Source organism: Prionailurus viverrinus, chromosome B1, assembly GCF_022837055.1.
Source record: "Prionailurus viverrinus isolate Anna chromosome B1, UM_Priviv_1.0, whole genome shotgun sequence".
Taxonomy (NCBI): domain Eukaryota; kingdom Metazoa; phylum Chordata; class Mammalia; order Carnivora; family Felidae; genus Prionailurus; species Prionailurus viverrinus.
Window position 1 is genome coordinate 160,742,008 of NC_062564.1, and position 12,883 is coordinate 160,754,890.

Genomic DNA, 12,883 nt, shown 5'->3' on the forward strand with positions numbered 1-12,883 from the left:
GCATCTTCTAAATTCTTTTTTTTAATGTTTGTTATTTATTTTAGAGAAAGAGATAGAGCATGAGGGGGAGAGGGGCAGAGAGAGAGGGAGACACAGAATCCAAAGCAGGCTCCAGGCTCCGAGCTGTCATCACAGAGCCTGATGAGGGGCTTAAACCCACAAACTGTGAGATCATGACCTGAGTGAAAGTTGGACACCTAACTAACTGAGGCACCCAGGCGTCCCAAATTGCATCTTCTAAATAGACCAAAAAATACACTAGTGAGAGGAGGAAATTTACTACTTTTAAAACCAAATACTTTCTTAGTCTCTTATAGACAATCACTAGAGATTGGACAGATAGTAAGTGAAAGGAAAATAAAAGAATATATGAACAACTTTATGCCAACACATTTTAAAACTGAAAGATACACATTACCAATGCTCATTCAGAAAAATATAATCTTAATAGCCCTTGTCAAGAGTTTAACTAAGCCCCTCCATGGTACTCCTGCCTCAGCACCCATTTTGTTTGGCCAAGCAGCCTCTAGGGACCTTAAAATGATACAGGCCCCTCTCACAAGCACATGCCCTAGATAACAGTCCACAGAGGCATAAGTAAATATACATTCCTGATAGGACTTCAGCAACAGTCCTCGTCACCTGACCCTCAATGCCTTCCTTTTATGCATCCTTCAGATATGACTCCCAAGGAGCCTACCAACACCCTGCTCTTTTGGTTTGAATTGATGAATCTGGCCTTTGCCTGGGAAACCCAAAGCACTCCACCTACAGGTTCTAATAAGACATGTGCCCCAGGTCCTGCCTCTCTCTGCCCTCTGCCCTAACCTGCCCATGTGACTCCTTGAGGCATGCTGGGTACTTCTTCTAGGATCTGTGAGTAATAAGCTTCTTTATTTCAAATTCTGTTATGATCTGTTGTTGAACTGTGACCCCATGCTCCACTTAACAAGTGTTAATTTGACAAATTTATAACAGCCCTATAACTATTACGTGAATTGAATTTATAATTAAAAACCATCCTACTCAAAAACTCCAGACGCAGATGATTTCACTGTGGATTCTATGAAATACATAAACAAGAAATGCCAATTTTATATATTTTCCAATTGATTCTATGAAGACAGCATTACCAAAAATGAATAAAGACATTCATTACAAGAAAAAACATTACCACAAAGACACTACAAGAAAAATACAGAATAATCCCCCTCATAAACATAGATGCAAAAATTCCAAAGTTTTATTGGAAGACAGACATGTTCAGTTTATATAAAATCTGTGGCTGCTTCCTACTACAGTAGTGGAGTTGGGTAGTTGAAACAGAGACTTTATGGTCAAATTTACTATCTGCCCCCTTCCAGAAAAAGTTTGCTGACTTTTGACTAAAGTTGTATCTCAAAAAGAGAAAAGTGGACACATCAATTATCTTGGAAACCAAACTTCAGGTAAATAATGGTATCTTCAACTTTTTCTTGTTACTTTAACCTCCCTCACTACTTGAGTCCATTCCCTCCCTTGCTCCAGAGTCTTCCCTCAAAGAGCCAACCAACAGAAGGCCTGGTCATTCAACAAATATGCATTAAAAACAAACTGGCAATGGGTATCAAAAGCCTTAACAATATTCTAACCTTCACATGTAGTAATTAATTAATGGTAATCAAGCCCACGGGTGGTATACAAAATCCACGAAAAGTTGCATGTATAAATAGTTCATGTACAACAATGTTATATATGGTACATACCCTGCTGTAATACTACCACTTTATTAAAAACTCAAAATCCTGGTAATCTAAAACATTATACAGTATAATACAAGTTTATAATGGCTAATATTAATCTTGCTCTGGAAAAGTTTTACTGTAGAATCAGATTAGGAAATACATAGAATCCTTAATCCTCAATAATTTTCTACTATAGTTTGGACAATTTATCATTTTCAGATAAAATGGCTAGATTCTGTGTCATTTTCCCTATGGACTCCTGCTAATGTAACCTGATAGCACACAAACACTAACTAACCTGTTAGGTACGTATCGGTGGGAGACTTCCTTGGGATGGGCAAGGTCCTCAAGTCTTTTGGTCAGCTGAGCCTTCAAAGCAAACTGGGAAACAGGGCGAATAGGATCTTGATTCCCCCAAAACAGTTTTCTATTAAAAAGCAGAAAATCAAATAGTAAGGAATTCACTACTAATGGATATCTTAGAAATGGCTCTTGGTGGCTTCTATACTGATGTTGCTTCACTTCCAGAACTATCTTGATTACAGAATGTAACAGTTTCCAGGCATCAGAAACAGATCAACTATTTATGGTAGTTAAAATAAGATTGTTTTACCTCCTGTCCTAAAACATGGTGACCAAAAATTAGAAAGAGTTCTGTTTCTGCCATCGTATAATTAACACTGTAATTTATAATCAGGTCAACATAAAATGGGCATGCCATCTATCTCCATTGAGCTTCCATTGTGGGTGGAGCCCTGTACCAGGAAGTCAGAAAACAAAATAGTATCAGGGTAATATTAATAGCTTCCATTTCTGAAATACTGTGGGCCAGGCAGTGAACTAAATGTTTACTGACATTAGATTTTTTAGTCTGTAAAATAGGCATGATTACTGTGCAGAGGGGGAAAAGAAAAGGAGAATCGGTGTGGAATTCACCTGAAAGGCTTAAGGAAGAAAGTGAAAGGCACAGATTGCCAGAAATGAGGCATGTTCCATGTTGGGGTAACCATGAGAAATGGGAATAATCAAATATTGATCAAAGCATGTTTAGACAGTATTGGTCAAGACAATATTTGGACAGAAGCAGAAAGTCATGCTGGGAAATAATTAAGTAGCATTGCTGCAGTGGGTGGGGCAGGCAGGAGACCCTAAAAGCCCCACCAAGGAGTCAGAAGAAGGTGCCTCGGTAACCTAACTTTGCACATAACTAAAATTGCCAATTAATTGAGCTTATCTATTTAGAAGGCCCTGTTTTTGGGTGGCTCAGTCAGTTAAGCATCCTACTCTTGATTTCAGCCCAGGTCATGATCTCATGGTTCGTGGGTTCGAGACCCGTGTTGGGCTCTGCACTGTGTCAGCATGATGCCTGCTTGGAATTCTCTTTCCCTCACTCTCTGCCCCTCTCCCACTCATGCACACGTGCACACATGCACATGCTTGTGCTCTCTTTCTCAAAATAAGTAAAAACTTAAAAAATAAAACATAAGGCTCTGTTTTTTAACTTTGTCAATACTTTTGTACACAATATTTATTTCTCTACTTTGTAAGCATTAGCAAGAGTCACCATTAGAAATATTAATCAATGAATTAATATCCCCATCCCCTACATTCTGTGGATTCCATTTCCTAAATATGGCTTAAATGTATCCATTTCTCCTTATCCTCGTGGCTGCTTTCCTTGTCCAGATCCCATCATCCCCACTCCTTTGTCCACACCCCTGCAAGAGTGGTCTTCTAAACTCCAATTTGATCAAGTCACCTCCTTGTTTAAGACTCTAAAGGTCTCCACTGACTTTACAGTGGAGTCCCAGCTCCTTACTATGGCTTACAAGGTCTTCCACAGTTTTGACAAAGAGTGCCTGCCTCTCCAGCCTGTACGTTCATCCAAAGGAGGGAACATGACTTAATCTTTTGGAGCTATCCCACTAGGAGAGTTTAGTGCTGTATATGACAGGTGTTCCATTATAGTTTGATGAATGAAAGAATGGTGAAAACTGGGGACTCACTTGATGGTAATGTGAAACAGGGTGGAGAGGAGAGAATGACTGCAGGGAGAAGAGGCTACAGCAGAAGTTGGGGCCTCAGGTGATGAGGGCCACAGTGGGAGTGACATTGGGGAAGACAGTAACTATGCTTCCAAAAGAGAAGATTTGGTGGATAGAGGTAAGAGCACCATGGAATGGGAGAGGAAGATTGCAAGACAAGTTGCATCAAATATTATAAGAAAGTGTTAAATATAACTTAGACATCAAGAATGGAAACTGAAGAAAAACAAAAACAAAAACAAAAACAAAAGACAATAGGACTTGGCCAGGAGGGTATCAGTGGTAATAGAAAAAGTGAGGAGCATCTTAGGGGTAAATACCAAAGCTCTGGTGAGAAAGGCTAAGGGAGCCGGGGATTAGGAAGCAAAGGTGACATATATAAGTTGACCCTTGAACAATGAGCGGTTAGGGGCACAACCCCCATGCAGCTGAAAAATCTGCATACAACTTTTGACTTTCCAAACAACTTAACTGCTAATAGCCCACTGTTGACCAGAAACCTTACTGATAACATACATAGTCAATGAACACATACTTTGTATATGTCTTATATGTTGTATTCTTACAATAAAGTAAGCTAGAGAGAAGAAAATGTTATTAAGAAAATCATATGGAGGGGCGCTGGGTGGCTCAGTCAGTTAAGCATCCGACTTCAGCTTGGGTCATGATCTCGCGGTTGGTGAGTTCGAGCCCCACATAGGGCTCTGTGCTGACAGCTCAGAGCCTGTAGCCTACTTCGGATTCTGTGTCTCCCTCTCTCTCTGCCCCTCCCCTGCCTCTCTCAAAAATAAATAAACATTAAAAAAATTTTTTAAAGGAAAATGATAAGGAAGAGAAAGTATTTTACAGTAATTTTATAGTATGTATCAAAAAAAAAATCTGGGTACCAGTTCAAACCTGTGTTGTTCAATGTTAATGTGTGTATATTGGTTTTGTATTCACTGTTTCAAATTCAAAGCAAAAGGTATTTTAGACACAGCAATTAAACCAGGCTCATAATATATAGTCCTCAAGATGCCTCCCAGGAACGGAAACCTTATGAGATCATTATCTGCTTGAAACCTTGGCCATTAAAAACTAGAAAACACATAGTATGAACTAAAAGCATTGAGAATTATGTAAAACGCAGGAGATCTGGTTCAAAGTAAGCTGAAAGAGAAGGATCAGTGGGAAAAGAAAGAGCAGAGACTGTACAGTGGAGAAAAACGTGGACACAATGTTTATCAGAAGGTAGGGAGAATAACCAAATGTCAAAGTAACATATTATGCTGAAGACTCTTCACTCTACTCTGACAGCATTTAAAAATCACTTATGTTGGGGCGCCTGGGTGGCTTGGTCGGTTAAGCGTCTGACTTCAGCTCAGGTCATGATCTCACGGTCCATGAGTTCAAGCCCTGCGTCGGGCTCTGTGCTGACAGCTCAGAGCCTGGAGCCTGTTTCAGATTCTGTGTCTCCCTCTCTCTCTGACCCTCCCCCATTCATGCTCTGTCTCTCTCTGTCTCAAAAATAAATAAACGTTAAAAAAAATTTTTTTTTAAATCACTTATGTTTAGCTGTTACATAGCTAATAAAACCAAGGAAATAGTGTTTAATCTTCTATGGTCCATGATGAGGACTTGACCCCAGAGCATAGAATTCTTATCCATATCATACCTGTTTGATGGATCTATGAAATATAACAAAAATCTGGCACAATTACACCCCTAGAATTCTAGAATAAGGGACCTAGAATGGGTTCTGGAGAATTCTGTGTTCAGTCATCCTTTTCTGAACAGCTAAATCTCTAGTCTTACCTATTTCCAGAATCAGAAAACACAAAACAGCTTTCATTGGTCTATTTCCAGAGTGTGATTGTTCTGAAATTCTTATAATTTCTCCTATTATAACAAATATTTATTTAGCTTTCATCCGTATAAACTGCTTTATGTACTTGAAGATTTATGAGTTGGTCTCTAATCTTTCTTTGTCAGTCTGGTCAACCACAAATTCTTTAAATGTATCCTCAAAGGTTCCACTTTTCTTTTAATAATTTTCTTCCTTGGCTTTTGAGGCCCTCTCTCTCTGTCCTGATTCATTTCCCCCCTCTCTCTCTCTTTCTCTCTCTCTCTCCCTCTCCCTCTCCCTCTTCCAGTTTTATTGGGAAATAATTGGCATACATCAATGTATAAGATTAAGGTATACAGCATGTACTGTGAAATGATTACCACAATAGGTTCAGCTAACATCTGTCTTCTAATTCTCTAGCCTACTCCTTCTCAGTTTCCTTAGGCAGTATCTCTTTGGCAATTTAAACAATGGCATGTGCCCCAGGGTTCCCTCTTCTTCAATATTAAAAAAAAAAAAAATACATCACTAAATACTGATGTTTCCAAAATAGTATCTCCAAGAATTCTCAAGGATTCTCCTGAGTGTTAAATCTACACTTCCAAATACTTACTGAATGTCTCAAAAGCATCCCACATGACTAAGTCTACCTTCCTCCCAAACCTGTCTTGTGCTTCCTTTTGCAGTTGTAATAGCATTTTCCACCTTGTTTCTAAAAGCAGAAACCTAAAGGGGCACCTGGGTGGCTCAGTCGATTAAGTGACTGACTCTTGGTTGCAGCTCAGATCATGATCTCAGGATTCCTGAGCTTGAGCCCCATATCAGGCTATGTGCTGACAGTGTGGAGCCTGCTTGAGATTCTCTCTCTCATTTTCTCTCTCTCTCTCTCTCTCTCTCTCTCTCTCTCTCTGCTTCTCCCCAGCTTGCATGCACACACATACTCTCTCTCTCAAAATAAATAAAAATTAAAAAAAAATAAAAATAAAAACAGAAACCTAGAAATCATATTTGACTCCTCCTCTCCCTCAGGTTCTTCATTTGTCACTTAAGTCCTGCCCATCTTTATCCTGACTTTAACCTTTCTTGTAACCTTAAAAGCCACTCTCTTAGGACAAGCCTTCATTATTTGTCTCCTACATTTTGTAATAGCCTCAAATAAATCTTCCTGGCTCTAATTCTCCATGCCATCAAAGGGACCACATCTTTCTAAAACAGCCATTGTGATATAATGTAAGTAAAGGGATTTTGTGGGCTATGAACATAGATTCAAATCCCAATTTGGGTACCCCCTAGCTGGGTTACTTAGCTTTTCTAAGCTCAATTGTCTAATTAAATCATTCCTTCAAATTTTTTTAATGGAAAAGGAGCAGGTTGGAGAGAAGTGTTCTAAGATTATTAACAGTTCTAGCAATATTCATTAACACATCTCTTATCAGTGCATGCCTCTCATCAATGTATATGAGTATGTACCCGTCCATGAAAAAGAGAGTATTTAAGCATGTTATATTCTTAATGTTTAAAAACAAGCCTTTTAAAAATGAAAATGTTAGATTATAGCAAAGTTGCAGGATACAACATTAATACACAAATTCTACTGATTTCTTATACACCAACAATGAAAAATTGGAATTTAAAATTTAAAACATAACACTATTTACATTAGGAGCAGAAAAAAATGAAATACATAGGTATAAATCCAACAATACATGTATAAGATTCATATAAATAAAACTATAAAACTCTGGTGAAAGAAATCAAAGAAGAACTAAATAAATGGAGAGTCCATGTTCGTGGGTGGAAAGGCTCAATATTATCAAGATGTCAGTTCTTTCCAACCTGGTCATCAGATCCAGTGCAATCCCAATCAAAATCCCAATGAGTTACTTTGTAGATATTCACAAACTGATTCCAAAGTTTATGTGGAGAGATAAAAGATCCAGAATAGCCAACACAATATTGAAAAAGAACTAAATCAGAGGACTGCTACTACCTGACTTCAGTAGTAGTAATCAGTAGTAATCAGCCACAGTAATCAGACAATCATATTGGTGAAAGAATAGACAAATAGATCAATGCAAAAAGAGAGATCCCAGAAATAGATCCACACAAATACAGTCAGCTAACCTTTGACAAAGGATTGAAGGCTATACAATAGACAAAAGACAGTCTTTTCAGCAAATGGTGCTAAAAAAATGGACGTCCACATACAAAAAAAAATCTAGAAACATACCTTACACCTATCACAAAAATTAACTTGAAATGTATCTTAGATATAAATGTAAATGCAAAACTATAAAATTCTAGAAGGTAACATAAGAGAAAATCTAGGTCATCTTAGATTTAGCAATGCATTTTAAAATACAAGCAAAACATGATCCATGAGAGAAAAAATTGATAATCTGGACTTCATTAAAATTAAAAACTTTTGCTTTACAAAAGACACTCATAAGAGAATGAAAAGATGAGCCACAGACTAGGAGAAAATATTTGCAAGGCACATATCTGATGTCCTAATCTATTCAGGTTACTACACCAATACCATAGATAGGGTGGCTTATAAACAACAGAAGTCTATTCCTCAAAATTCTGGGGGTTTGAAAATCCAAGATCAAAGCATCAGCAGATTTGGTGCCTGGTGAAGACATGCTCTCTGGTTTATAGCCAGGCATGTTGTTGCTATGTTCCCACACTGCTGAAGGGGTAAGGAGTTCTTTGAATTCTCTTTTATAAGGACATTAATCCCATTCATGTATATGCCATCCTCATGATTTAATCACCTTCAGAAGGCCTTACTTCCTAATACCATCACACTGAGGATTAGGTTTCAATATATGAATTTTATGAATTCAATATATGAATTATTCATATGAATATATGAATTCAATATATGAATATATAGCATCTGATAAAGGATTGGTATTGAAAATATACAAAGAACTGTTACATTTCAACAATAAGAAAACAAATAACCCAATTAAAAAGTGGGCAAAAGAGCTCAACACACACTTCATCAAAGAAGATACACAGATGGTAAATAAGCATGTGAAATATGCTCAGCATCATGTCATTAGAGAGTTACAAATTAAAACAATGAGAAAGATACCACTACACACATTTAGAATGGCTAAAATACAAACACCAAATGCCTGGTAAGGATGTGGAAGGAACAACAGGAAGTATTATTCATTGATGGTGGGATTGGCAGAAACTTTGGAAGATGTTTGGCAATTTCTTTTTTTTTTTTTAATTTTTTTTTTTTTAACGTTTATTTATTCTTGAGACAGAGAGAGACAGAGCATGAACGGGGGAGGGTCAGAGAGAGACGGAGACACAGAATCGGAAGCAGGCTCCAGGCTCTGAGCCATCAGCCCAGAGCCTGACGCGGGGCTCGAACTCACAGACTGCAAGATCGTGACCCGGGCTGAAGTCGGACGCTCAACCGACTGAGCCACCCAGGCGCCCCTGTTTGGCAATTTCTTACAAATCTAAACATATTCTTACCATATGATCCAGAAATTGCATTCCTAGGTGTTTACCCAAACGAGTTAAAAACTTTTATCTACATGAAAACCTGCATATCAATGTTTAGAGCATCTTTATTCATAATTGCCAAAAATTGGATGGAAATAACACATCCTTCAATAGATGAATGGAAAATCAAATTAGTGCTAAAAAGAAATGAGTTATTAAGCAATGAAAAGACATGGAGGAATCTTAAATGCATATTAAGTGAAAGAAGTCAATCTGGAAAGGTTATGTACCATATCATTTTAACTATGCCATTCTGGAAAAGGCAAAACTATACATACAGTAAAAAAAAAAAAAAAAAATCAGTGGTTTCCAGGATTTTGGAAAGGGGGCACAGAAGGAAAGAGATGAATAGGTAGAATACAGATAATTTTTAGGGCAGTGAAACTATTTTACATAATACTGTAATGGTGAACACATGACATGCATTTGTCAAAGTCCACAGAACTGTATAACACACAACACTGAACCCGAATGTAAACTATAGGCTTTAGTGTATGTCAATATTTCTTCATCAGTTGTAACAAATGTACCACACTAACACCAGATGCTAATATGGGGAACAAGAGGAGTGGGTAGTAATACAGAAACTCTGTGTACTTTTGGCCAATTTTCCTGTAAACCTAAAACTGCTTTAAAAATAATATGTATTATTTTTCTTTTAAGCAATAAAAGATGAGGAAAAAAGGAAAAAAATTAAGGCTTTACTCAGGAGCCAAAAAAGAAAAGGGGGAGTCCTGTGGCCAAGGATAGGAGGACAGTGGGTCCAATCGGCTGGAAATTCAGAGAACAGGTGTTCTCTAGGCAAAGGCTTAGAGACAGCGTGTTAGGAGCAGCAAAGTTGAACCCAAAGGATGAACACAAGATTTTCAAAGTGTTTTTCAAATCTGTATGCTTACTAGAATTATCTGGGGAGCTTTTAATGCTCCCGATGCATGGGCTGCACCCTAGACAAAGTAAATTAGGATTTCTGGGGATGGGGCCCAGGCATCAGTGCTTTATATGTCCCCAGGTGATTCTATGTGCAGACAAATTTGAGAACTACTGACTTAGGGTTAGCCTTCCATATGTTGACTTAACTGAGGGGAGGATACTGGTTCAGTGGATTCAGCTGAGCAGAGAGGTGACTAAACCTAGGATACAAAGTTAGTGGGCAAGTAAGAATAATACTTACCTATCTAATGTAAGGAACACACTCATCACAAACAAGACAATGTAATGTTGTCTTACCTATCTGGGGTTCCCCATTGTTTTTTAGGCCTAGAAAGGTCTTGGATTCTCTTCCTAGAAAAAAAACTAACAAATACCAGCTGATTAATTCAGAGAAAATGCTTAACAAACATGGTTATATTAGATGACTCCTACTCAAACAAATCCCATCTTAGGGGGGAAAAACCCAAAGCACTATATGATGTGATCTGAAGAGTACCGAAAGCTCAAAGTATTCAAAAATATTGTGGACCCAAAATTCTCTCTCCTAGAATAATGGCTAATATAATACATACTGGAACAAAGACAATAAATCTGCAATAAAACCAAGAGCATATTGTCTCCAGAAGACCCCAGATAAAACGCACACTTAATGGGAAAAACCCTCAATTCTCATATTAAGTTAATTTGTAAATGGCTTGATGGCACTGGATTCTGAAGAGATCATACAGACAAATTTCAGAGGGAATATTTGGCTTTGGGAAAACTATGAAATAGGCAAAGTATACTTTGAGTACCACTCAACCCTTTTTCTTCCCTACTCTGCTCCTTTGAACCTTCCCTGATTGTTCTGAATCTACCTATAGCAGAGTTTGTGCTCACCAAGTACCCATGTGTTCCTCCATATTTCCAAGCTTCCCTTCAGTTGTTTACAGCCATGTGAATAGTTATGTCTAATTTTAACAGAAGTGTTCAGTATCAATTCCAGGGCCAATGTTCCTGCTCCATTCCCTTCTTCCCTTATTGCAGTGATTCTGTAAGCCACATATTCTAGATGGTATAGCTAAAAGACAGAAGAGGCCAAGCCATCTCACACTGGACTGTGACAGGAGGGAGAAATAAATGTTTATTGCTTTAAGTCATTGAGAGTTTTGTATCTTATTTGTTACTACAGCATTGCCTATCCTGTGCAGACTAATACACCACCTATGTGTGTAGCTCATATTGTAATTATTTATTCACTTTCTTGGAGTTTGAAGGTCCTAACAAATAACAACACTTTTTTGCCCACAATTAAGAACTAACTAAAAACAGACACAGGAGTCAGATAAATAGAATAAAAATACTTTCTCTATTATTGATTAGATGATACTGAAGACAGTAGTATGTATCCCTGACAATCCTGAATTGAACTTGTCCCCCAAAGCTGCAAGCCTCCCCCCGCAGGGGCTAAGTTTGCTATGTGACAGAGAACAGATCACAAAGATCACTTCCTATTGATAGACAGGTCCCAAAGAAATTGGACCCAGAAGGAACCAGTTCTCTCTTGCTCAATTCCATCAAACAGAAGTTACTTCCATCCCTCTCAGGAGTCTAATTAAGGGATAATAAGGTAAGAGGTCAGGAAAATTACTCAAAGGAAGTACTTCTTGCACAAAAAGTAAAATCATTCTTCCTAAAATTCGCCTGAACTCTTTAACAGACCCTTTTCTTTTTTTTTAGTTTCAAGTTTTTGTTTAAATTCCAATTAACATACAGTGTAATATTAGTTTCAGGTGTATAATTTAGTGATTCATCACTTACATATAACACCCAGTGCTCATCACAACTGTCCTCCTTAATACCCATCACCCATGTAACCCATCCCCCGGCCCACCTCCCCTCCAGCAATGCTCAGTTTGTTCTCTATAGTTAAGAGTCTGCTTTATGGTTTGCCTCTCTCTCTTTTTCCCCTGTATTCATTTGTCTTGTTTCTTAAATTCCACATGAGTGAAATCATATGGTATTTGTCTTTCTCTGACTCACTTATTTCACTTGGCATAATAGTCTCCAGCTCCATCCACATCATTGCAAATGGCAAGATTTCATTCTTTTTGATGGCTGAGAAATATTCCATTGTATAAATATACCACATCTTTTATCCACTCATCAGTCTGTGGACATATGGGCTCTTTCCATAATTTGGCTATTGTTGATAATGCTGCTATAAACATCAGGGTGCATGTACCCCTTCAAACCAGTATTTCTATAAATACCTAGTAGTGCAATTGCTGGATGGTAGTGTATTTTTAACTTTTTGATAATCCTCCAAACTTTCTTCCAGAGGAGCTGCTCCAGTTTGCATTCCCACCAACAGTGTAAGAGGGTTCTCCTTTCCCTGCCTCCCCAACATCTGTTGTTTCTTGTGTTGTTGATTTTAGCCATTCTGCAGGTGTGAAGTGTTATCTCATTGTACTTTTTGATTTATAGTTCCCTGATGATCAGTGATGTTGAGCATCTTTTAATGTGTCAGCCATTTGGGTATCTTCTTTGAAAAAATGCCTATTCATGTCTTCTGCTCATTTTTTAACTGGGTTATTTGTTTTTTGGGTGTTGAGTTTTATAAGCTTTTTACAGATTTTGGATACTAACCCTTTATCAGATATGTCATTTGCATATATCTTTTCCCGCTCTGAAGGTAGCCGTTTAGTTTTGTTCGTTGTTTCCTTTGATGTGCAGAATCTTTTGATCTTGATAAAGTCCCAGGAATTCATTTTTGCTTTTGTTTCCCTTGCCTCCAGAGACATCTAGTAAGAAGCTGCTGTGGGCCAATATCAAAGAGGTTACTGCCT

At 37.9% G+C, this 12,883-nt stretch overlaps 1 protein-coding gene across 2 annotated transcripts in view; it reads right to left on the minus strand.

Moving 5' to 3' along the window:
* The window catches only part of THEGL (theg spermatid protein like), a 56,917-nt gene that overhangs the window by 26,696 nt on the left and 17,338 nt on the right, over positions 1–12,883 (minus strand). Inside the window, exons 3-4 of one of the 2 annotated variants that reach the window (XM_047856201.1) lie at positions 10,353–10,418; positions 2,023–2,151 (exon numbers count right to left, since the gene is read on the minus strand). In XM_047856201.1, the coding sequence (XP_047712157.1) occupies positions 2,023–2,151; positions 10,353–10,418 (195 nt within the window). The remainder of the gene's footprint in view (positions 1–2,022; positions 2,152–10,352; positions 10,419–12,883) is intronic. The other variant, XM_047856202.1, reaches the window with a different exon arrangement.